This window comes from Atractosteus spatula, chromosome 10, assembly GCF_055471065.1.
Source record: "Atractosteus spatula isolate fAtrSpa1 chromosome 10, fAtrSpa1.hap1, whole genome shotgun sequence".
Taxonomy (NCBI): domain Eukaryota; kingdom Metazoa; phylum Chordata; class Actinopteri; order Semionotiformes; family Lepisosteidae; genus Atractosteus; species Atractosteus spatula.
In genome coordinates this window covers 343,070-368,984 of record NC_142715.1, presented here as the reverse complement: position 1 = coordinate 368,984, position 25,915 = coordinate 343,070, and the positions used below count along the sequence as shown (strand labels likewise).

Below are 25,915 nucleotides of genomic sequence, written 5' to 3'. Positions count from 1 at the left end.
GGGGTGACCCGCCCGGCGCCAGCGCGTACCACGGGTCCCACCTCTCGACGTAATGGAAGCCCTGGCTGCCGGGCCTCCTGCTGGCCGACACGGCCAGGGCCAGCGCGTCGCACCGCTGGACGAACCACAGCGTCTCGTAGCGTGGCTCCAGGTCACAGGGCAGGGCGGCGGCGGCGGCAGCGGCCCCGCCCGTGCAGGGGACCCGTGTGGGCGCCGCGGGCCCCCCGTCTCCGCTGACTCTGGCCTCTCGGAACACGTCGCCTACAGCCGGGAGATGGGAGGAAGAGCTGAGGTCACGATTTTGGCGAAATAACTTCCTCCACAAGAGTCAAGGGTCCCAGCACTGCTCCCTCTTTTCATGCTTTTTAGGTAGGATTCCTTTATTTAAAAAAAAATCGACCCTGTTAGAAATGTAAAGGATCAAAAGGCAGGGCCTACAATGGAAGATAGGTGAAAAAAACTGATTTTCAGCTTTTATCGTTGCGAACTGTCTCCTTTTTTTTGTATTTCTGGTGTTAAAATAAAAACTTTTTTTAAAGAGTCGCAAAAGGAGTTTTTAAAAAAAAACTTTATTAAACTTTTACTGGATATCACCTAACATGAACCTATGAAGCATTCAACTAAATCCAGTGTTAACACCGGTGTCCTGGCCAAATTTTCCCCCTGTCTTTACCCATTATGGCCTCCTAATAACCCCCGTCTCTGAACTGGCTCCATCACTCTGCTCTCCTGAGAGCTGCTGTGTGGGGAGAGGACTGGAGCATCATCCAGGTGGGGCTGCACACTGGTGGGGGTGGAGGGGATCCCCATGACCTGTGAAGAGCTCTGAGTGGAGTGTTCAGAAAATCGCTACAGATGTGTAAGGATTATTGATTATTGACTATTCTTGTTGTTATTTCAATACAAAACAAAACAGAAAAAGTATGTCGAAAAGTATAAGCGCACACACAAAACAACAACACGCAACACAATACGCCACCAGAGGTTGTTATTATTATAACAAATCCGAAAACCATAAGTTACAATGCTCTTTTTCGTTTGCCTAATGTTTATTTTTTAATGGGGTTGAAATAATATTGCATTTCCACCTCATCCACATGAAAGGACGGAGTAGCGGTGCACTATTTCGTTGTGTGAACGCGACATGTATCCACACGGGAGAAACAAATATAACATATAAATATAAACTATATAAACAAATCCTCTTTCTTTCCCACATTACGAAGTATTGCGAGGTATAACGTGATATCAAACTCCTTAAATCAAACACATTTACCTGCTTGAAGGTAAAGGTTTGCAAAACAGCGTTGTAAATGTTTCTGTTTTCGGCTCCACGGCCGAAAAGCTGTGTCTCTCTATTCTTTTCAATAATAATTGCTTACACTTATATAACTCTTAAAGCGCTTTACAGGTAATGGGGTCTCTCCTGCAGCCCCACCTGGATGATGCGACGGAAGCCATAGTGCGCCAGAACGCTCCCCACACAGCAGCGATCAGTGGGGAGGAGAGCAGATGAAGCCAATTCATAGATTAAGCGCACGAACGGTTAACAAGGCAGCTCGGCGACCAACGCACGTCGTTTCCTCTGTCCGGACCGCAGAGGAAACCGCAGTCTTTTTTGTAAAGAGGCGCGACTGAGCGTAAGTCAGGTTACAAAAGAATATCGACGCCTCGGAACACAGTCATTGAACGGCCTGGAGATACGCTTCGTGAAGCTGAAAGCGCTCTGGCGCAGTGAACCCCTCAATACCGTGAGTACTCCCGAATCAAACCGTGACCTACCTCATACGTACTGGAGGTTCACCATATATGCGAGTCCCATCGGCAAAGAAACGACCCCGGGGACTGGTAAATCGGCCATGTTTAAAACAATAACGACTGCGAAAGAGCGGTACTTAAGCAATAACCTGGATGACCAACTGTTCATTCCCTGCCAGTGCTTTTAAAAGGGCAGATGGTCGACAAGGTCCAACGCCCGACTGTGGAAGATGAGTTCAGATCTCCCCCTTTCAGAATCTGTCAGAAAGGCGTCTCGAGTTTCTTTTATTTTTTAACTTTTTATTGTAACTGCAGCCCTGAAAGTCCGTCCCGGCTGCGCCCAGCGCTTCATAGGAATGATTTCTTCGCGGGTGTGTATGAATTTGGGTTGACGGATCTCGGATCGTTTTCTTTGCCATTTACTGTTTTTCATCAAAATAAAACAAAACTGCACCCAGCACGGTGATTCTGGGCTTTGAACCGCTGGGTCTAACTCGCTCACTGCGTGTGTTTAGGCCGCTCCGCGCTGGACACACACATCCCGCCGCAAGCCGTGTTCGTGGGACCCCCCAGCAGGGATGGAGGTGCTGAAGACGGGGGTCGCCGTGCTGTGGCTGCTCTGTGAGTTTGACGCCGTCTCCCGTCTCCCCCCTGGCGAGCTCGGACACCCAGTTCGACCGGGGGTCAGAGTTCGAGCTGGCCCGCCTAGCCGCGAGGGAAAAGAAAAGACTAAAATAATCATAATAATAATCGATACTGCTGCGCTGATCAGTCCGCTCCCAGTCGCTCGGGTGGGGAAAGCGAATAAGCCCAACAAAGAGAGAACGAACACGTTTCTGCACTTTGTTTTTTCACACCTTTTTTTAACAATCGAGAGACTTTCTGTCCGTAAGAATTCCATTGCACCAGTACAGGTACCAGGTTACCTGTGGCCAGAAAGTGCCAGTTCCAGTTCACAAGGCGTGACGAGGAGCTGGGACTCGCTGCACTCCGGAACTCTGGTTGACGACGTGACGGACGGCGCTTGGCCCCGTGGCGAGGCAGGGGGTGGAAATGTGAGGTCACGCAGGGGCGCGGAGCTGCGTGTTGTAACACGCGGTAAGAGCAGCAGGAGAGCGGGTCAGGAGGGGGGTGGGCGCGTCATTTCCAAGAAGCAGATCGGCTTTTCCGTCACCGCTGCCGGAGCCCCTGGCCGCCGAGCGCACCGAGCGCCGCTTGTCGATAGATCACGGCAGGGACTTTTCGTGTTTGAACGTCGGGCTTCAAGTGTTGACACTTTTCAGAAGAGATTTTCCGGAGTGGTCGGCTCGCACCGGTGCGGGAAGATAACGCGCTAACGCGTCGACACGCTTTCATTGGCGGCCCGCCTGGAAGAGCGGGGTCGAGTCGCAGACGGAGACGGTGTGGCGTGTCACCAGGGGGTGTTACGGCCGCCACCCGTTTTCACTTCTCCGAGTGGTCGAGTACTGGTCGGCGATCCTACTGTGTGGAGTCTGTAGTCGAGTCGAACTTGAAGTAGGCTCCACGGTCGAAACGTTGTGTTTTCTTTCTTCTCTTTTCAGCAGGGAATATAAACCTGTTACGTGATAATAGATAGATACTTTATTGATCCCGTGAGGGAAATTGCACTGCGACAGCAGCACTGTCAACACAGCGACAGTGCAACGAAATGATCCAATAATACAACATTCCAATCCAATCAATCTTGTCAGTGAGAAGTGCACTAAGAAGAGTCGCTCACAAGTCCAGAATATACAAAGAACAAACCAGAACAGTAGACAAAAAAGTTGTATTGCACGTTATAAATATATTGCACAAGTCCCTGGCATCTATTGCACAAAAAAAACAGTTGTAAACGGGGAAAAAACAGATGTAAGAATAGAGTTTACTGTTTAATCCAAAAACTAAACCAGGCGGTGCCATAGACATCATCGTGTATTTTTACCAGCGTGCGAATGTGTTCGCACCAGCGACCTGTTCAACCCTCCGGCCCCGTTAACGAGCTCGACCTCCGGATCCAGCGCCGACCCCTGCCGTCCTTTTCCTCGTTCACGGATTGTATCTCCTCAAACCTGGCCAGCTTTCTGGATGAATGCGTGAGCAAGGTGACGTCTGTGCGCTCTGTTCGGCTGGACAAGAGCACCGGCGCTGTGTGTGTATACTGTATATACATACAAAGTTCAAGCAAGGAGCTGCGTCCGAGGAAGAAGTAGAGGTTGATTCCTGTGCTGAAAATAGAAGAGAGACACAGCTTTTCGGCCGTGGAGCCGAAAACAGAAACATTTACAACGCTGTTTTGCAAACCTTTACCTTCAAGCAGGTAAATGTGTTTGATTTAAGGAGTTTGATATCACGTTATACCTCGCAATACTTCGTAATGTGGGAAAGAAAGAGGATTTGTTTATATAGTTTATATTTATATGTTATATTTGTTTCTCCCGTGTGGATACATGTCGCGTTCACACAACGAAATAGTGCACCGCTACTCCGTCCTTTCATGTGGATGAGGTGGAAATGCAATATTATTTCAACCCCATTAAAAAATAAACATTAGGCAAACGAAAAAGAGCATTGTAACTTATGGTTTTCGGATTTGTTATAATAATAACAACCTCTGGTGGCGTATTGTGTTGCGTGTTGTTGTTTTGTGTGTGCGCTTATACTTTTCGACATACTTTTTCTGTTTTGTTTTGTATTGAAATAACAACAAGAATAGTCAATAATCAATAATCCTTACACATCTGTAGCGATTTTCTGAACACTCCACTCAGAGCTCTTCACAGGTCATGGGGATCCCCTCCACCCCCACCAGTGTGCAGCCCCACCTGGATGATGCTCCAGTCCTCTCCCCACACAGCAGCTCTCAGGAGAGCAGAGTGATGGAGCCAGTTCAGAGACGGGGGTTATTAGGAGGCCATAATGGGTGAAGACAGGGGGGAAATTTGGCCAGGACACCGGTGTTAACACTGGATTTAGTTGAATGCTTCATAGGTTCATGTTAGGTGATATCCAGTAAAAGTTTAATAAAGTTTTTTTTAAAAAACTCCTTTTGCGACTCTTTAAAAAAAGTTTTTATTTTAACACCAGAAATACAAAAAAAAAGGAGACAGTTCGCAACGATAAAAGCTGAAAATCAGTTTTTTTCACCTATCTTCCATTGTAGGCCCTGCCTTTTGATCCTTTACATTTCTAACAGGGTCGATTTTTTTTAAATAAAGGAATCCTACCTAAAAAGCATGAAAAGAGGGAGCAGTGCTGGGACCCTTGACTCTTGTGGAGGAAGTTATTTCGCCAAAATCGTGACCTCAGCTCTTCCTCCCATCTCCCGGCTGTAGGCGACGTGTTCCGAGAGGCCAGAGTCAGCGGAGACGGGGGGCCCGCGGTGCCCACACGGGTCCCCTGCACGGGCGGGGCCGCTGCCGCCGCCCTGCCCTGCGACCTGGAGCCACGCTACGAGACGCTGTGGTTCGTCCAGCGGCGCGACGCGCTGGCCCTGGCCGTGTCGGCCAGCAGGAGGCCCGGCAGCCAGGCCTTCCACTACGTCGAGAGGCGGGACCCGCGGTACGCGCTGGCGCCGAGCGCCTCGGCCGACCGCGCCGCCAGCCTGACCATCGAGCGGGTCACCCCGGCAGACCAGGGCCTGTACTACTGCGCCGACAGAGACAAGGGGCAGTTTCGCATCGGGAGAGGAGCCAGGCTCGTCTGCGTGGGTGAGAAAAGCTCTTATTTATCGAAAGGCGGGACAGCGTTGCGTGGGGGAGAGGGTGCTGAGAGCCTGCTGAGGTTTGCGCCATGCTCCTACAACCCTCTGTGTAAAGAAGCACCTCCTGTCCTAACTAGAAGGAGCTCACCCAGCTGTGTCTGGAGAGAAGCCAGAGTATCGGCTTCAACCACATGGACTGGGCAACTTGTTCCACACCCCCACCCCCCTCTGTGTAAAGAAGAGCCTCCTGTGCTGACTGGAGGAGCTCAACTCAGCTGTGCCTGGAGAGAAGCCGGAGTTTCGGTTTCAACCACATGGACTGGGAAGCTTGTTCCCCACCCCCACCACCCTTTGTGTAAAGGAGAGCCTCGGGTTAGCGGTTTTCAACACTCTTCTCTGAAGTTTCCACTGCAGCCCTCTGGTGTCGATGTCTCTGATTGGGAAGACAGGCCCACCGTCTATGCCTGCGCCCGACAGTCGATGTTTTTTTTTTTATTTCCTATTAGTACCGCAGACACTGGCATTATTGATCTTTTTAGCTTGAGCGACCGAAGGTTTTCGATTTCCAACGCGGATTTGTGCGCGTTTTTTTTTTTAAAAAGAGGACGGACATTTCATTTAAAAGACGAGTTGAGACGGCTAATGAAGACGAAGCCGGGTCATATATTACTGTTTTCCTTGCTCAGAGGCAGCGGCTCCGAGCGAAGGGCGAGGAGAAGCCGGCAACGCGACCCGACCCGGCGCCCCACTTCGCCCGGGCCTGCAGCTTCCCTGCCTGCTGATCCTGCTGACGGCTCCTCCTCTGTCTGCCCTCCTCTCCTCAGTCTGCGTCTTCTGCGTCTTCCTCAGAGGGGGTGTGGCAACGTTTTTTTCGTTTTGTGTCTGCCCCATTCAGGTGACGCCCTGCGGATTATCAGCCAATGGGGGGCTTCAGTAGGTCAGGATCTTGCCCAGCTGTACCCTAAAAACAACATGGCTGAGCAGCTTGTTCCACACCCCCACCACTCTTTATGTACAGACAGGTCTTCTGTCCTGACTGGAGGAGCTCATCCAGCTGTGTCTGGAGAGAAGCCAAGGTGTCGGCTTCAAACACATGGCTGGGCAGCTTGTTCCCCACCCCCACCACCCTTTATGTACAGAAGTGCCTCCTGTCCTGACTGGAGGAGCTCATCCAGCTGTGTCTGGAGAGAAGCCGGGGTTTCGGCTTCAACCATAGGGCTGAGCAGCCTGTTCCCCACCCCCACCACCCTTTGTGTAAAGACGTGCTGCATGGCACACTGCTTGTGGTTTGGCTTGTGGTTTGGCTTGGTCCCGCTTCTGTGTATAGACTTAAAGAGACGTTAACTCGAAGTGAGAGGGAGGTCTTAATCTCCCCACACCCAAAAAAATAAGTCATTTTATTTCTGTTTGTGTCTTTTCAGCAAAATGCGGACGACAAACCTAAAAGGTATGAGGGAGAATCCCAGCTTCGGCAGTCGATATTTGTTTTTCCTGAGACGACCTGAACTACCCCCCAACGCCCCCGAACCCCGGACAGAACTCGGCACACCGGACCCTCTACGCTATAATCCGCCCTGGCAAAAACCCGCAGAGCTGCGGGTCAGCATGATATCCCCCAATGCCTGCTGGCTGACTGACACACACACACACACCCACCCACCGGAAATGCCTCTTCTTTACCAGCGAGCTGACTGGAAGTCGAGAGCATGTAAGAGAGAGGGCTGGCGGCGAACCTGTTTTCTTTCTTTTTCTAATGCAAAACCAAAGAGAAGGATCTGAACACAAGCCGTTTATTGCGCTGGGCTCTGGGGCTGGGTGGAAAGGGGGGGATTATTTTTAACACAATAACATGCTACTACTAAGATTCCTGTATTTTCTATTGATTCTACGCGCTCCTTCCGTGTGAAATGAAACACCCCATGTCGCGACAGGCTCGGCTGCGGGAGAGACGGGCTTTAGTTCTGTTTAAAACAAAAAAAAAATACCCGCCTGTAGGTGACTTTCGCTCTGCGGAAGAGCTTTGTCGTTGTCTAAGCAGTCAGGATGCTACTCTGCGGTTTTTAAAGCGCTGTTCCGGGGGGTCTGCAGTAATTGTTCTCGCTTGTTGTGGGCTCCTTTCTTTTTCTTACTTTTTGACGTAGGGAAAAAAAATCAATTCCCGGTGGCAAGATGTCATATGAAAAAAAGGAGCACGTGTTTATCTGTGTTCATCTGTGGCTGAAAACGGGTAGTTCGGACGTGTACCAAAACAAAACCGCCCCTGCCTTAACGCTTATCACGCAGAAATGCAAAAGGACTGAACCTCCAATTAAAACGTGAAAAATAAACATGACCGATGTATGTAAACAAAATGGGCTTTCTTGTGCGCAGAAAACAAACAACAAATCATTCCTGTCTGTCTTGTTGGGTCGTGAGTGGTTAATTGGTTCCAGGGGCTCATCCAGCTGTGTCTTGAGAGAAGCCCGGGTATGGGCTTCAACCATAGGGCTGGGCAGCTTGTTCCACACCCCCACCACCCTCTGTGTAAAGAAGCACCTCCTGTCCTGACTGGAGGAAGTCATCTTAAGCCAGGGTATCGGGTTCAGCCACAGGGCTGGGCAGCTTGTTCCACACCCCCACCACCCTCTGTGTAAAGATGTGCCTCCTGTCCTGACTGGAGGGTCTCATCCATCTGTGTCTGGAGAGAAGCCAGGGTATCGGCTTCAACCACGGGGCTGGGCAGCTTGTTCCCCACCTCCACCTCCCTTTGTGCAAAGTAGCACCGCCTGCTCTCTGTCTGAAATGCACTTCCTTTGTGCCCTCTGGTCCATGATTCAGTATTCAATCTGAAGAAGCCAGCTGGACTGACGTGGCCAGTGACCTTTAAGGATTTGGAAAATTTGTATCACATTCCCCCCATTCTCCTCTGTTTGAGAATAAAGAGATCCAGTTACTTATCCCTTCTTTTCAGCACAGAAATGTATCCTATGTATCTTTTCGATTAAAATCGTATGCAGTATTCTAACCAAGGTGTGAACTACAGTATGGCGGCGTGCAAATGGAACATTGCATGGTTTTGTTTTTTGCAGCAGGTACCCTTGTGTACGAACGCACCTTCTGCACTGTACCGGGGCATCTGTGAAGAGGATGTTGCCGTCATAGAAAGACCGAGGTTGCTGCGGTCTTCGCTGCCTGCAGCAGAGGAATACGTGGGGGGGAAATTAGACGAATATTAAGATCTGGTCTTGTACATGAAACGGGTTTGTGTGTGTGTGTACACTGCCCCCTGGTGGAGATTCGCTAGTCGTTCTCCAGAAACAGCAGCGAAACGGGAATCAGGAGGCAGAAGTGGACACTCAGAGGGTGTGCGTTTTGGAAAGGAGAACGATTGGCGCTACTTTACACAAAGGGTGGCGGGGGTGGGGAACAAGCTGCCCAGCCAGGGTGTTGAAGAGAATCGCTTGGCGCCTCTCAAGACACAGCTGGATGAGATCCTCCAGTCAGACAAAGGGTGGCGGGGATGGGGAATGGGCAGCTTTGACATACTGTGTTGTCCAGCCCCACCTGTGTGTGTGTCTGTCTCCCTAACTCTGACAGAAGCTTCACAAGGCACTGATGTCCTCTGCTGTCCCCCTGGACTGAGGGGCTGAGTAAGTGTGAGGCCACATGGGTTGGTTTAATCACCTTTCTCCTCCATTTCTCTATATACTGAGCTGCTCCTGCCTGATCTCTCTCTCTCTCTCTCTCCCTCTCTACCTTAGATTCATCAGTTGGAGGTGTGATAGCAGTATCTATTTTTTTTTCCTCAATTGAATGCTAACTGAAATCTCCACATCGATAGATAGATAGATGGAGATGGTAAGTGTGTGTGTGCATGTGTGATCCTGTGGAGTAGGAGTCAAGCCGATAGACGCATCATCAGAAGATTCTGGTTCTGGAAGAATTAGCTGGTGGGGGGTTCATGTCCTGCCTGTGTCTGCAGGTCCTGCTGATATTAAAAATAAAAAGATTAGGCTTTCTGTGTGTGTGCCTTTATAGAGTATAGGTTTAGACTGTGCGTCTCCTATATGTGTGGTTGCAGCCTCAAATCCTACCTGAGACCTGTGATTTCATTTCAAGCAAATTCTTACTAATAGTAACACATTAATAAGTAAAGAGTTCAGTGCTGTGGTGATATGGGCCTATAGGGTTGGGGGTTAAGACATGTTCATACATAAACAAAAGGGGGGTCTGTGTCAAGGTGGGTCTGTAGAGGAGAGGTTAAAATGTGGGATTCTGGTCTTGCATGCTGCAGCCTGTCTGTTTTCAAGTTCATTCTGAACGACATCAACACATTGATAAATAAAGAGATTGATCTCTTGTATGTGGGCAGGCTTGTAGCAGAGTGGTTACATCCCTAAACTTTGAAGTAGGTGGCTGTGGGTTCAAATCCAATTTAAGCCCTGATCTTCATTTTTATTCTTACTTAAATATCAGAACCTTCATAAATAATGACACTGAGGTCAGGGGAACATGGTGCTGTGGTTTGGAGTTTAATCCTCTGTGCTCATAGGTGTTAAGGTGTGGGCTCAAATCCTGGTTAGAAAGGGAGCTTTCTTTTCAATTTTTGACTTTCAATTTCTGTAGAGTAGGGGTGAAGGCTTTGCGCTCATGTTTGGCAGGTTGTGGGTTCAAATACACCTCCAAGTGTCATTTTCAGTTACAGTCTCCCAGAGAGGGGCACATTGATAAGGAAAGATATTGGAGATGACCTGGTTTGGCCCTTTAGTTAGTAAAGGCTGTGGGCTTGTAACTCTGGGAGTGTGGGTTCAAATCCTGCCTCAGGACCAGGGGTTTCTTTTCAATTACACTCTTAATAAGAGTAACACGCCGATAAGTAAAGAGAATGGGTCTGTGAGTGTATGTCTTTGTAGAGTAGAGGCTAGGACTCTGGGCTTGTGGCTGTGTGGGTGTGGGCTCAAAACCTGGCTGTGATTGCATGTTGTTTGTCAGTATAATTCTTAGCAACAGTAACACATTGCTAAGTAAACAGATAGGGGTTGAGCTTTTAGGCCCAGAGGTTAAGAGTCTGGGCTTGTGGCTGACTGGTTGTAAGGTGGAGAGAGTGAGCAGGTACCAGGGACAGAGCAGAGTAACTGGATGAGCCCAGGGTGAGGGGCTCTGGGGTTTACCTTTTACTGAAAATTTTGATAGTTTTTGAACATTTTCAGTAAAAGGTAAACCCCAGAGCCCCTCACCCTGGGCTCATCCAGTTACTCTGCTCTTTCCCTGGTACCTGCTCACTCTCTCCTCCTTCCCCAGTTACCTGCCCCTGCCACTGTCACAGTTCACTCCTGAGCTCAGCACCCAGCCTGGTCTTGAACCTGGGAGAACAGTCTCTTACCCTCTCTTCTATTGATCCCCCCCACCCTTATAGTTCTCCTGACTTATCAACACCTTTCTGTCAAGAAGGACTAAACTACAAGCAGACCTGTTTCAGCAGGATTGGAACCCACAACCACCAGACTGTGAGCCCATCGCCTCAACTTTCACACTATGGAGGAACACACTCACAGCGCCACTCTCTTCACACTTATCAGTGTGTTGATATTTCAGGAAGAATTAAACTGAAAACAGACCACAGGTCTAACAGAGGGTTTGAACCCACAACCAGTCAGCCACAAGTCCAGTCTTATCCTCTACTCTACAAAGGCACCCAGACATAGACCCACTCTCTTTCCTTATCAGTGTGTTATTCTTATAAAGACTGTAATTGAAATGAAACACCTGGTCTGAGGCAGGATTTGAACCCACACTCCTAGAGTTACAGACCTATAGCCTTTACCAACCCTCTATAGGGCCACGCTGCCTCATCCCCAATCTCTTTCCTTATCAATGTGTCCCTGTCTGTGAGAATATAACTGAAAAGGAAACCAGGGGTGCAAAGCAGGACTTGAACCCACAACCCTTGAAAGCAGCCTCACACTCTTCACCACCACACCACCATCAACCCACTTGCTTCACTTTTCAATGTGTTCCTCTAAGCTTGAATGGAATTGGAATAATTATTAAGGCCCCCACAGGATTCAAACCCACAAGTAATGAGCCTAGAGACTAAGCCCTCTCTTCTATAGAGTCACACAGCCACAAGACATTTAAGTAAGAATTAAAATGGAACTAAAGCAGGAGTCACAGACAGGATTTGAACCCACAACCACTCTTCCCTGAGCTTGGGGCTGTAACCACTATCTTAAAGGGCTGCACAGCCAATACTCCCAATCTCTTTATTTATCAGTCTGTTGATGTCTGAGAGAATTGAAGTGAAAAGGAAGACGTGGTATTCAAACCTCCAACCTTTTAGCTAGCAGCATGGAGTTTTAACCACAACTCTGTAGGGCCACGTGCATCCCAGTCCCCTCTTTTTATTTATCAGTGTGTTCATGTCAGGACACATTAAACATAAACCAAAATCCACCCATGATTCGAACCCAGAACAATCCAGCCATAGGTCCAGAACCTTAGGCATTACTCTATAGGGCCATGCACCCTGATCACGTATCGCTTTATTGATCAACGTGTTAGTACACCTGAGCTTGAAAGCAAAGCTCACATAACTCCCAGCGTTTGAACCCCTGATGCATCAGCTAAGAGTGTAGATCCCTCCCTATGCACTACTCTATAGGACAGCAAATAAAGCACCCGACCTTTATTGACTCATGTGTGAATGTCAAGTAAGAATGGAAAATAAACCTCCTCTATCACCAAGGACTGGAACCCACAGCTCCCGGGCTACAAGTCAAGAGCTCTTCCCAATGAGCCCCAGTGTCTTCTGGGTCTCCCATCCAACTGTCAGCAGTCACTTGTATTAAATATCTCTCTCATATCTCTTCTTTTATTCTGCGGCGGTTATGTGGCTGAATATCGGGGGGTGTAATTCTAACATTAATAAAGGAATCCTTGATGGATCTGTAAGCCATCGACGACAGAATAACTCAAATCGACGTGTGTGTTCGCCTTGAGCAACGACAGACCCATCTCCAGCGCCGTCTTGCTTGAGCTCGGTGCGACTCACACCGCCCCACTCCTCTTTATCGTTTTCATCCTAAATCTCTCCTGCGGTCACAACCCTCGTGTCTTCTGTTGCCGAAAGTTTTCTCCGCGCGGCCAGGCGCCGCTTGCTACCGGCGACTGGCGTCCTGCGACACCTGACCGGAGAGAGGCCACTGACCCGCGGCAGAGGAGGAGGGTCTCGGTTTCGCGAACGCAGCGTTTTGATTGGACGAACTCGCGTGGCTAATTATACCCGCTGTTCCTATTGGACGGCTCAGTCACTTCACCCACACAGGACGGGTAACCGCCCCTATTTAAATAAAAGAAATGGACCAATAGGAGAGTCGGTCAGCCCCCCGCAGCCACACCCCCCTCAGAGCGCTGCTCTTGTGACGTCAGTTCTCCGGCAGCCAGAGAGGAGTTGAGCTCTGCTCCTACAAATGTTCACATGCAGATAATTTGCTGTCCAACCTCGACGCGCCAGATTTAATAATAAAAAAAAAACATTCTAGATCGAGACCTAGTTATCAGGCGTTAAAAAAGTAATGAGGAGCCCAGAGAATCATGCAAAACCCATTACCAGTCCAGTGACGACTGACTGGTACCGCCGAGACCCAGACGGAACCGGTCTCTCCAGACAGCCTGTGCCGAACTGGGTCCTCTTACGGCCGTGACGGCTCAGATAATGAGCTTCTGCGGGTTTCAGACCGGACTGACGTCACGAAGCCGCTTGGCAGTTTGTAGCTACTTGATCCAAGAGTCTTATTTTTAACCCCGATTCCAGTCCAATCTTGTGTTCATTTACTCAGAGCTTCATTGTTGGTAGGCTCATGCCTGCCAGGATCTCTGAAGGACATAAAAAAAACATCTCTAGCTGCTTATGAAGTGTCCCATTCTTCCAAAAATATAATGTAAATGATCATATTGTGTTTCGATAGAAATCTGCCCTGAGATATATTTTTTTACATTTAATAAATAAAAATTAGTTCAATTGAATGTAATTTATTGAGGTTGAATTTATCAGGGGAAACTGGTACACTGTTCACCTCCATTTCTAACCGACTGGAAAAATTCTTGAATGAAACTAGGATTAATTCATTCAGGGTCTTGTTTCCTATGGAAGCTTATTGGCGCCACAGAGAAAAAAAAATTAACTCATTTATACGAGAAAGTTATTCAGTTTAAACACAATAGTTAATTTGTGAACAATGTCACCTCCTATATTAATACTGTGTATTTCATTGTACTGTATGTGCAATAATATTGCCCCGTGTTGGGGAACTACCATCTCTTCTAACCCTGGATATCAGAAGCGGTTGCATCTATGATAAGCTGGACTAGGCACTTGTGTCAATTTTCAGTTTTTGCTGCTCAGTCTCTGAAACAGTGTAGATCAAGGCAAACCCAAACACACCTCCACTGTATCTGGCAATAGTCAACAACATTATTTCATTTATTTCAATAAGAATAAGAATACTGATAAATCTTTGAAAAACTTATATTCACCAACCAAAAACAAATGTGAAGTTTGATTAGCCGATTCTCAAGGAGTTCTTAGTTAATAATTGTCATATTAATGGTCATTTATTTAATATTATGAGAAATGAGATGTGTGATTTCATTTACTATCCTATTAACTTCTACACAACACCATTTAGGGTTTTAAAACATGCAGATATCCCTTAAACATTTTTATCTGCGGCACAAATGAAACTGGATAAATATTTTTTAGAAAAAAAAAATTAAAACCGATACACTGCTGAAAAATACACCTCTCGCACACAAATTATTCTGAATTTATCCCCAAACCTTATTAAATATTAAATGTATATTTTCACAGGTTCAAGTATGGTAAATTCTTATTTTGTAAGAGATTATGGAAAATAAAGAGTGCCCAGTCTGAGTGAGAGATCAGAGGTGTGTCCAGCATGCAGGGACAGTGTGAGAGGGAGAGATCAGAGGCATGTCCAGTAGTGCAGGGACAGTGTGAGAGGGAGAGATCGGAGTTGTGTCCAGCGTGCAGGGACAGTGTGAGAGGGAGAGATCGGAGTTGTGTCCAGCGTGCAGGGACAGTGTGAGAGGGAGAGATCAGAGGTTTGGTCAGCGTGCAGGGACAGTGTGAGAGGGAGAGATCAGAGGTGTCCAGTGTGAGATTCTGTGATCTGGGGCTCCTCTGGTCAGTACAGGTAAGGTGTGCCAAGAGGGGATTTGTGAATTGTTGAGAGTGAAAATCAACAGGAAATATAAATTTGTGAATGGAAATTGATACTCACCCTCTGTCAGTGCAAGCAAAAGAAAGAAAACCAACACAGGAAGTCTCATCGTAAGATTCACCCTGGGGAAAGAGACAAGGGACCTTAAAGAGGGAACTACCGTGTTTTTTTATATATCAGGGTTAGAAAGATACTGTTTGCTGATGTAAAACAGGAACATATAAAACCTCTAATTTCCTGACTTACACTGAATCTCCGCAGTGTTCTGTGATTCAGAATGAATCGAGGGAAATACAACTGCCAGTGAGGTGAAGTGGCCCTGTGACACTGTCCACTCAGGCTTGTGGATCTGTCTCTTTTAATCCAGTAGAAATCCTGCTCTTGACTTCCAAATGGATTTGCCCACCAATATGTTTAATTCTTAACTCAGCCTGCAGATCATGATGGAACAATTCTGTGTTAAACGTCTGCTGCACAACCTGGACGTATTCGCTCGTACATCAGTACATCTGTCATCACAGGGACTAGTGAGCAGGAAGGGCCACATCACAATTTGTTGGGATTCTCAGTCGTGCCTACGGCGAGACCAGGGGTTTGCCACAACATAGCGACCTACAGTACTTTCACAAAGTTCACGATTCTGTGCCGTATTTTGAAATTTGTACAATGTTTCTATACCTACAATTAATTTATTTTGTCAGAGATTTAATAACCTGTCTGAGAACCTGGGACTGCAGTTGCTCTTTAATGTAGCCTGGTAATCTAGGTGTAACACAGGTGTCCCCCGCTACCAGACGCAGTACTCAGGTCCTGTGCCATCCCAAGAAACCCCCTGGAGACCCTCCAAATGCATATTCTTGATTTCTCAGAAAATAAGAGATCCCCACTCGGAGCCTGACCACACAGCCATCCCATCTGAATTCTCTGTAAATCTGTGCTCTGCTGCAACACACCTGGAGATTCGGTTATGAAGGAATCTATGCATTATTTCATTCTTAAAGCTTATTTTATCAAACACGTCGTGATGTAAAACCGTTCTGTGACCACCATGTTGTGAGATTTCCAGGAGCGACGCCTTTAACGAATTCTCATCTCTCCCTAAGAATGCAACGAGTTTATCGTATTTTAACAGCAGAATGTTGAATTCAGACGCCACAAACTGGAGTCTAAAACAGAGACCGTCGTATTTGTCAAAGTACGGAGACTGGTTGGTAAAATATCTACACTCTGTCATTGACACTGGTCCATTTTCCGTGTCAGTATAAAGTACAGAACTACAGGTGTCGCTCTGCCTCACCTCCCTGCCCGGCTGCAGGTCTCCAGCGCTCAACACCAGCTCTGTTTTACTCATTACTTCTGCTCTGTTGCTTTAAATGTCACCGCGCTACTTTTCACCAGTTTTAAACCTCCGTGCACGGGCTGCCTGAAGCCGCAAGGAGAAAAGTAACTATTCATCCTGTCTGAAGCCCACAACCCAAACTAAAGGAAGTTTTTGGTCGGACATCCGACTCCTCCAAGATGCACTCAACTTCCACGCTAGTTTCTATCATGTTGTCGAGGGAAAAAAATCACGAACGTAACTACGATGTATTTAAAAATTAAACTGGTAAAAGTTCGTTTTCATTAAATTAAAAAGTAAAATATATTATTGTAATCGACACTATGTTTTATTTTTCAGTTCAATTCCATCTGATCACGTTCAGTCTCATCCCCCCCCAAACCTCCGGTGAAGACGCCGGGACGGATCAATAATACTCACCTGTGTGACGACAGAAACAGGAACTTTGCGACTGAACGAGTGAAATAGCAACGCGTTTAGACGATAAAGACGATGTATCTCACGCCTGACAGCAGCGAGGTGCCGGTGTATCAGTCCCCGACAGAGAGAAGCAAAACTCGCTGCAGGTTTGAAGAAGCTAACTACGCGCACTAGCTACAGTCTGTAGGCCGCATTGTGATTGGATAAATCCAGAGAAGCCCTATACCTTATTTTACAAATACAACCAGAGGATCAGAAACGGGTACAAGAGGAAAAAAAACAAACATTTAACCGCCAGACGTAATGAAGTAAATTATGTGATCAAGTCACAAAATTAAAGTTAAAAAATAAGGTTACTTAATAATAGATGTAAGAGCTCGGAGCATTATAGAGAGGGACCGATCAACGTTTTGTGAGGCCGATCGCCGATTTTATGATCACTGGGTGTGTGTGTGGCGTGTTACTATTCAGCCCAAAACGCACAAGATGGTAAAATGGTTTTATTAACAAGACGGACAACGATTGTTGCAAGCAGCTCACATGAAGTGACAAGCAGCAGGTTAACGGTCCTTTTATCTAAGGAAGATGACCATAATCCGAAGAGTATTTTTTTTTATTTCTTTCGAGATGGAGGCGTGCTGGTGGCATCCTGCCTGTTACAGCACCTCTGTTTCTTTTTTGTCGTCTTTTCTTTTCTTTCGGTTGGTGTTAGTGTTTTTCTTTCTTTTCTTTGCCGGCGGCTCGATTTCCGATCACACAACAAGATGGATACTAGGGAGTCGAGATACTACTTTTTGGCTGTTACTCGGACCACTGTTTGCTTCCGGTTGTAATGCAGATAGCTGCAGAGTAAGTGTTTACACACGTGACGCGCTGGGAGCACTGGTGAGGAAGCGGAGGGAGTGTAGACCATGCAGTATCGTGTGTTTAACTGAGATGTGGCTGCAGGAACAGATAGATAGATAATACTTTATTAATCCCGTAGGGAAATTGATGTGTTACAGCAGTCCAGCCCAAGACAAGCAAAACAGACATCAGAATAGTTATAAAACAAAAGACAAACAAAATAATTAAAAATAAATAAATACATAGGTGTGTGGAAAATGTGCTGATCATAGTCACTGTAAAAAACAATAAAATATGTGCGAAATGTGCATAGGCTTACACAGACTGATTGTCCAAAAAGTACAATGGAGTAAACATGCTGTCCATAGAGGAGCAAATGAAGGGCTAACAGTCCTAGCCTAAGGCAGCGTTATACAACCTGACAGCCGCCGGGAGGAAAGACCTGCGGAAACGTTCCCTTGAACACCGTTGCTGGAGCAGTCTATTGGTAAATGTGCTCCGCTGCCCAGTAACAGTCCCATGAAGCGGATGAGAGGTGTTGTTCATAATGGCTGTGAGCTTGGTCAGCATTCTCCTCTCAGCCACCACCTCCATGGGGTCAAGGCTCATCCCCAACACAGTCCGGCTCTACTAACCAGGGAGAAGCCATCAGTCCCGGAGGAAACGCCGAGGCTGCAGGGCCCGGTGCGACGCGAAGAGAAGGAGATTTAAGTCCTATCTTCCTTCGATCATTATGGGAAACGTGAGGTCCTTAGCGAATAATAGGGCGGTGCGGTGGCTCTGTGGCTCAGGATCTGCGGCTAGAGGGTTGCTGGTTCAAATCCCGTGGCTGGCAGAGGAATCCTACTCCTTTGGGCCCCTGAGCAAGGCCCTGAACCCCAGCTGCTCCAGGGACACTGTATAAATAGCTGACCCTGCGCTCTGACCCCCAGCTTCTCTCTCCCTGTCTGTGTGTCTCATGGAGAGCAAGCTGGGGTCTGTGAAAAGATGAATCCCTAATGCAAGAAATTGTATAGGGCTAATAAAGTGATCTTATCTTATAAGATGGACGCGCTGGGAGCACTGGTGAGGAGGCGGAGGGAGTATAGGGAATGCAGTATCGTGTGTTTGACTGAGATGTGGCTGCAGGAACATACTGTATTCTGGACTCGAAGGCAGACAGAAATGCCACCGAGAGGAAAGGAGGGGGGTCTCGCGGTGCTTGTTCACAACACATGGTGTAATCCTGGACATATTCCTGTAGCCCGGACGTTGAACTGATTTGCCATCGGACTGCATCCATACTATCTTATAATAAAGAATTTTCCCTTTAAAGTGCCCCTTTAAGATGGCAACGCCCGCTGAATGATTAGTACCACTAGAAATCCAAATGTCATCCCCCCCATTGACTTTTCCAAAACTGAAAATCAGGCTGATCTTTTGGTGACAAGGCGTTTCTTGTAAAAAAAATAAAAATAAAAGTCTGCTCTCTTCTTTTTTCAAAATGGAAAAATCGCCTTTCTTTTAACTATATTCCTAATACCTCTGGGGTTAATAGAGAAAATGGAAAAAGACACAAACAATACAGAAAAAAACTCTTGGGGGGAAAAAAAGCTACTGAACTGCGAGTTTCAAACCCTTAAAAGTGATTACAACACCACCGTGTTCAGCATTAACCGTGTTCATAACCGCTACAGGGAGATCTCTTGGGCTGGACAGTCACTGGCCACAGATCTCTTTCCCACAGCTGGTCCCTGGTGTGCCTGTCCTCGGCAGACAGATCCTCTGCAATCCTCAGGTCTTTGGCCTTCAGAGACTTGTTCTCTCTGGCCGCTCGCCACAGCATGTCCCTCGTCATCCTTCTGATGAATCCTATAATGATGGCTCTGGGCTTTGCAAGTCCACATGTTGGCTCTCCTGATGCGTTGGACTCTGTCAGTAGACGAAATCCTCCTCTTGGACCGGCAGCACTTTAGCAACAACGTCTTCATTTTGTTGCTCTGCACAGCTTTCTGCGTCGGTCTTTCAGCTTCACTGACTCTTTGTTTAAGAGCATTCATTTTCTTGTCTTGCTCTTCAGAGCCTTTACTTCCTTTTTTTAAATCGCCGTCCTCTTTAAACCAAAAAATCTGCAGATTTCTTTCAAGTCTCAACTCTCAGAGCATTGCCCCTCATCATTTCTTTCAAGTCTCCGGCAACCTTTGTTATCGTGCCAAGAACGTTTACCTGCACGTCTTCCAGCGACAGGTCGCTTTTCCCCTCTCTTGGCTGCTAGAGTCCTCACAGGTGTGACGGGGGGAGACTCCAATTCCAGCCCCACAATAATAGAACAGATCCCTAACAGACGCTGTTGAAGAAATGATAGTGAAAAATCTGGAAAACATTACATTTGTCATTAGCATGTCCTGTGGGAAAATTCTTCATCAGAGGAGTAGGACGCAGTCTTGTGCAGATTCAGTGTTTATTGAGATTAATAAGGAAAGCAACATGTGCTGGGTCTGTCCTGCAGAACGGACACGCTCAATGCAAGGGGTACCGAGTTCTTATATACAGCACACAGGCCCAGAAACAAAAGTCATATTTCATACTTTTAACATGTCAAATCGCATTTTGTTACATGTCCATGTAGGGGTGTAACCCTGGCGTCCTGGCCAAATTTCCCATTGGCCCTTACCAATCATGGCCTCCTTATAATCCCCATCTATGAATTGGCTTCATCACTCTGCTCTCCTCCCCACTGAGAGCTGGTGTGTGGTGAGCGGACTGGAGCATCATCCAGGTGGGGCTGCACATTGGTGGTGGAGTGGGATTCCCCATTACCTGTAAAGCGCATTGAGTGGAGTGTCCAGAAAAGCTCTATATAAGTGTAAGCAATTATTTTTATTATTATTATTTTTATTATCATCATCATTATTATTATTATCCCTTTTAACACATGTAGCGGGCATGTGTTGTTGCAGCCGTTGGTACAAGTCACTTTTGTATGCTCTAACGCATATGTTGAGATAGCCTTTGTTAGCAGATCTTGGGGATCTCACTCGGACTTCTGCAGTATGTTTCGGTAGTGATATTGCAGAGCTGGAAATGTGCAGTGTGAATATTGATCCTGCTTCAGCATGAATGTCAACATTTTGTTTGTAAGGTTAACACGAAACTGTTTTATCTGTTTATAAACTGTTTTTATTTTGGGAGCTGGAGCCTGTTCTGTCAATCAGTGGGCATAAAGCAGGGTTCACCCTGGGCAGAACACACACAGGACACACATACCCTGGACAGGTCCATCACACAGGACACATACAGGACACTCACACCAGGGCCAATTTTCCCAGAAGCCAGTTAACCCACCAGCATGTCTTTGGACTGTGGGAGGAAACCCACATGAACATGCAAACTCCACAGAGACAGCACCCCAGGAACTTGCCCCAGGGCCTTAGTGCTGTGAGGCAGCGATGCTAAACACTGTGCCACAGTGCCACCCAGTTGTTTTTGTCATTCTAAAGAAATCTTTCAATCTCATCACCTGTTTCAGAAAGATTGAGTTGGATTGTTTTTTCTTCCCTGCTTACTCAGAAGTCCTCACCCTGCAGCCTGGAGCCTCTCTGTCTGTCCCTCTGTCTGTCCCTCGGCTCACTGGAGGTTTCACCCTGCAGGAGCTGGAGACTCGACCTCAGTGTGTTCTATCCAGAACAGCACAGCCAGCTGTGTCCCCCAGTAGAGAGACAGAGTGTCGGTGTGGGACGGCTCTCTGAAACTGCGCTCCCTCACTCCAGCTGATCAGGGGAGCTACACAGTGAGGGACCTTCAGGGAAACACCATCAGCACTGTGACAGTCACTGTGGGAGGTAAGAGGTTTCCTGACAATTTCAGTTCTCTGTAACATTATAAAGGTGCACTGCTCTTGTCAAAATGGTATGTGTGGTAATGGAAAAATAAACTTGTTTCTGAATATTGTGTGAGTGTGAGTGTCCAGTGTGCAGGGCAGTGTGAGAGGGAGAGATCAGAGGTGTGTCCATCGTGCAGGGACAGTGTGAGATGGAGAGATCTGGGGCTTCCCCATGACCTTTAGATGATGATTGAAAATGGATGGATTAATACAATCTCTCTATTATTGCGGATCTCGACGCTGGAGGGAATTCTCCAATTCTTTTCCTCCAGCTGATCCCTCCCTTCCTGCTGCTCTTCTTAGCTCTGATCTCTGGGCTCCTGGGCTCCAAGAATCGCCGGTGGAAAGGAAACACAACCTCTGGTGTCTAGGAACTGAACCGTCCAGTCTGAAGGCAGTGCTGTAGATCAGTATTTTACAGAGCAGGATCAGCTTTGCTGTCTTGCAGAGCTCTCTGCGTGGCTTTGAGAGCTGCAGCTGTTTTTCAAAATATAGACAGACTTTATAAGCTTGATTTTGTACTACAAATTGACCTGCTTTGATCTTCTATCCACAGATTCAAAGATTTTTCAAAAACTGGACTGGAATCTGGGTTCAAAATGAGATTGTTGGGTGAATTTGGTATGAAGTGCCAAACGGCCCACATTCCTCATTTGTAAGCATTCTTGGAGCACAAAAAATACAAATGCTGATATCATGAAAACATGGACTTGGAATCTTTTTCTGGAAGTTTATTATTAGGTGGATGCATGCATGTATTTATTTGTGGTTTGAGTGCAGTTTGTATTCTAGAGCACAATAATTTCACAGTACTCTTAAATTGTGTAGTAAACATGTTATATGTAGTGTTGTAAGTGCCTTTAATTGTCACTTTTCTCTGTCTATTCTATAATTTATAAATAAACACTTAATGTAAGTACGAAAATTGTCTTACTGCAAAGACGTTATTTCTCAATTCGAAGTGCTTAATGGATATCTGGCCTGATTGTGGTCTTCAAACATGTAGCTCTGGCGCCCTCTTGTGGGTAATTTGGTGAACTGACGCTTCCCACGCCAAGTTTCGGCAGCTCTTGATTTGAGATGGCGAAGCTCGGCTGTGCGGTATCAATACTGTTAACTAACTGAGGGGTGGGTTTCGGGGAGAGCGCCGTCTGGTGGCGGGGGCTGGCAGCGCCGTTATTCTCCCGGTCGGGTTCCGCTCGCCGCTGCGTGACGTCTGAGACCCGCCGAAGCTCATTTTCTGAGCCGTACGACAGAGCTCCGTCAATTACCGAGTCGGTGTGTGTGAGGAGAAGGGGGGTCAGTGCGGTTACAAGCTACTGGGGATAATATTGACACTCCTGGTGTCCGACGGCTGTTTGTTGTTTTTTTGCCGGCGTAAACAAACCCGTCATCAGGACTGCGGTGATGTTCGTTCGCAATAAAACCTCTGGCCCGATTTATTAAGTGAACTAATGAATTGATACAATGACCGGATTACCGGAGCTGTGCTACTGTCCCGGGGCCTGCAGGCGTGTGAGGTGGGCCGGTTCGGTTCAGTTCGGATCGGCCCGGCTCAGCTGGGCCTGAGCTCCGGTGCTGTCCGATTTGGGTGGGGGGGGGGGGGGCTCATCATTGGGGTTTTAACGAGTGAGAACTGGATTTGGCGGCGATAGCGCGAGTGATGTGTGCCTAGACTTCGGCTCGCTTTCCTCCCTGGGATATTTCTCTCAATAGTCGATCTCAGACATCACCATCGCAGGACTACAGCCCCTGCGTTAATGAGTACCTGAAAGTGTGGTTCTGATGTCACCTTTCTCTCTCATTAGAACACGGGATCCGTGGTGTTGTGGTTCGTTCGCAATTTTAGTTGACTGTTACAATTAGTTGCCCCTTTCGTCCGACATCTTTTTTTTCTGCTAGGTCGTGTAACCAAAATGTCCTACAAATGCTTCGTCCCGAAGGAAATGATCACCGCCGAGCTACACTCCCGTATCAGCTGTGCAGTTTTTACATTCGCTATGTACAATGCATTTTTTTATTATTAAACTCTCAATTAAAATCATGTTTCGTACATACTATGTATACAGATTTACTAATAAGCCTATTATTGTTGCAGTTGTTATTCTGTAAAGCGCTTTGAGATAAAGTGTTATTACTAATATTATTATATAACGCCAGTCATTTTAAAATGTGAGTTCTATGAGTGTTGTTCATTACCTTGACGCATCTCATTTGGGATTGGGTTATCCCCGGCTGATCGCTCGGTTTTTGCTCGTGTCGGGGTGGAGATGAGCCATCTTCTGCGGCTTCCAACAGGTCTCGGCGATACCGCTGTCCAACAGGTTGTAACCTGCTGGGGGACAGGTGACAGGTGCGTCACGATACAACTCGGCGTTTCTGTTTTGTTGGGTTGTGTTTTCCTGCCGGCGTTTCGCACATCAGCAAACTGCCGGTTTGACCCCCTTCCGCGGGCCACTCTTTAACGCCTCAGTTCTCACCCGCTATCCCCCCACTTTTCTCAGCTCCAGAAATCGACCACGAATCTGTAAAACCCCTCTGTCTCGGAGCTCGTCACTCACCCCCTTCCTGCTGCTGCTGCTGATAATGACGACGGCGATGACGGCAGAAGAAGAGTTTCACCCGCTTTGAAGCCGGCCGGTTCGGACCCACAACGACCCTCGGCTTAAGTTGTTCTCCGATACTCGCTTCGTTCACTTCCAGCTCGCCCCGAGAAAACTCGAACTTGTCCCTCAGCTGCAGTTGTCTGCGTGTTCCCCCGGCATGACAGAGCAGGTGACGGAGACGCCCACTCTGCTGCCGGATCGCTGGAAGGCGTCTCAGGAGAGAGTTTCTGTTCGTTCTCGGCGCCGCCCTGAAATCTCCAGGATTTGCAATGTTGCTGTTTTTAGTTTTTAGCCCCCCGGGGGGCGATGACACATTTCCCCCCGCTATTCTTAGTTCAAAGGACTCTGCTTTGGGGGAGTTTCTGTTTTTCTGTTGTTGTTGTTGTTGCGTTTCAAACGCGGTTGAACGTATTGAAACAAAGCGGGGCAGCATTTTTACACAACATGAATCATACCCAGTTTCTTCGGACGGTCGAAGACATTTTTTGTCGTTCTCCCCCCCTCCCGCTTCGTACGAGGTTCAAGAAGTGTTCTCTGCCGGCGCTTGAGCTTGGGGTCGCTGTTTTGCCTCTCGTTTCTTTTTTCCAAGAGCGGACCGTAGAGACCAGTCAGACTCGAGGATGGGGCAGTATTTTAAAAAATGACAGAATGTGCGCCCGACCGGACAACGCGATACCCCGTGTGCCCACTCGCGTTAAACCCACGTCGCAGGTCAGAGGCGACGGCGTGACACGAGAATGACTTCGACACTGCTACTAAACGAGACTTTCAGTCCCTTCGCTGACTTTTGCTTTTTGTGTTACTGGGTAGGTTGTTTGTGTCCTAAATGTGCCATTGCAATTAGGAGAAATAACGGACTAGTAGCTGGTTAATAATGTACCCGAGGTTCATAAGCACTGCAATGAACTTGCCCGCAGAAATTTGTCTCCCAACTCCGCACTAAAAACTGTTCTGAACTTGCGAAGAAACCCCAAGTTTATATCTTCTAGAGGACGCTAAAATATTAGCCGTTGACATGAGAAAACCCGCCCAAAAGAACTAACGCACTTAGCTCATGCAGGTGCATCAGGCTTACATTTACGTGTATTTATTTAGCTCGTGCACATAAATGCAGCTTGCCTTTAAAAAACAAAATGAATAAATTACCGATGTGTTCTCTTAACGCGTCTGAAGTATCTCCGTATGACTTAAGTGTGGTTTGATCAAGGAAAAATACAGCGCCAACACGCAGTTGTCTTAAAAACCCAACATTATCACGTGCATTAGACAGATTAATAAATGCACATCGATAGTGGCCCGCAGATCAGTGAACCGGTCAGGATAATTCAGAGATTCCGAACCCCTGTTCAGTTTCCTGCTCGGTAGACGAGCGGTTTAATAGTCGGTACCGGATTCCTGCAGCAGGGTCTGCTCGTGGTTAATTAAGCTCACAGGTGGGAGAAACCCCTGGGCAGTACCGTAGGAACTTCAACTCAAGTTTAGCGCAGAACTGCAGGCCAAAACGCAACTTCTTAGCAACTGACAGGGGGGAGACTCGTGTATTCGTCGTATCCCGCGTGCGGGTATTTCATTTTTCTGCAGATTACCTAACAGGATTCTGCCAGTTTATTTCACTCATTCATTTACGGGATCTGATTATTTTTAAAGCATGGCCTTAAACTATCCTGTAGTCGCTCGTTCTAAGAAAAGTCACGGAGACACTCTGAGGCGACGGCACATTCTCCACCCTGACCCGTGCAAATCAGGTTTCTGATTAGGCCCAAAGCCAACGGATTGCCATATGTATAATTCGTCACGGGTCTGCTATTTAAAAGAGTTTCGCAGGTATCCCCCCGGATATCGGTGTGGCAATGGGCGGAGTTATGGGTAGAAGCTAAAGCCTCGCTGTTCTGATCTTATTCTCACGTAGTAGGCGGTACTTGTATCGCTGTAATGTGCATATAAACTGTCGGAAACTCGGCAGACAAGCCGGGATGGCAGAATAGCTGATACGCAGTACAGAGCCGGCGGACTGGACACGCTGGTGAGTGTCCGAGGACCTCAGACATCACTGCATGGGGGGGGCAAATAGCATATCAGCCGGGATGAGTCTGAAATCTCTCGGGCGAGCGTGTTGCTGCAGGACAGAGCTGTGTGCTGATCCCGGCACCTTCCTCAGCG

General features: G+C 47.4%; 1 protein-coding gene across 1 annotated transcript; it reads left to right on the top strand.

The window, feature by feature from the left end:
- Positions 1-1,653: 1,653 nt before the first annotated feature.
- On the top strand, positions 1,654-7,812 carry LOC148824395 (uncharacterized). The gene is made up of 5 exons (XM_088926473.1): positions 1,654-1,751; positions 2,274-2,379; positions 5,094-5,468; positions 6,148-6,315; positions 6,883-7,812. The coding sequence occupies exons 2-5, from the start codon at positions 2,337-2,339 to the stop codon at positions 6,903-6,905; spliced, it is 609 nt and encodes a 202-aa protein (XP_088782599.1). The 5' UTR covers positions 1,654-1,751; positions 2,274-2,336; the 3' UTR covers positions 6,906-7,812.
- Positions 7,813-25,915: the final 18,103 nt, after the last annotated feature.

Coding starts and splice junctions, on each gene's coding strand:
- LOC148824395 (XM_088926473.1), top strand. CDS start 2,337: ATGGAGGTGCTGAAGACGGGGGTCGCCGTGCTGTGGCTGCTCT. Junction 2,380..5,093: donor CGCCGTGCTGTGGCTGCTCT/GTGAGTTTGACG, acceptor TCCCGGCTGTAG/GCGACGTGTTCCGAGAGGCC. Junction 6,316..6,882: donor CTGCGTCTTCCTCAGAGGGG/GTGTGGCAACGT, acceptor GTGTCTTTTCAG/CAAAATGCGGACGACAAACC.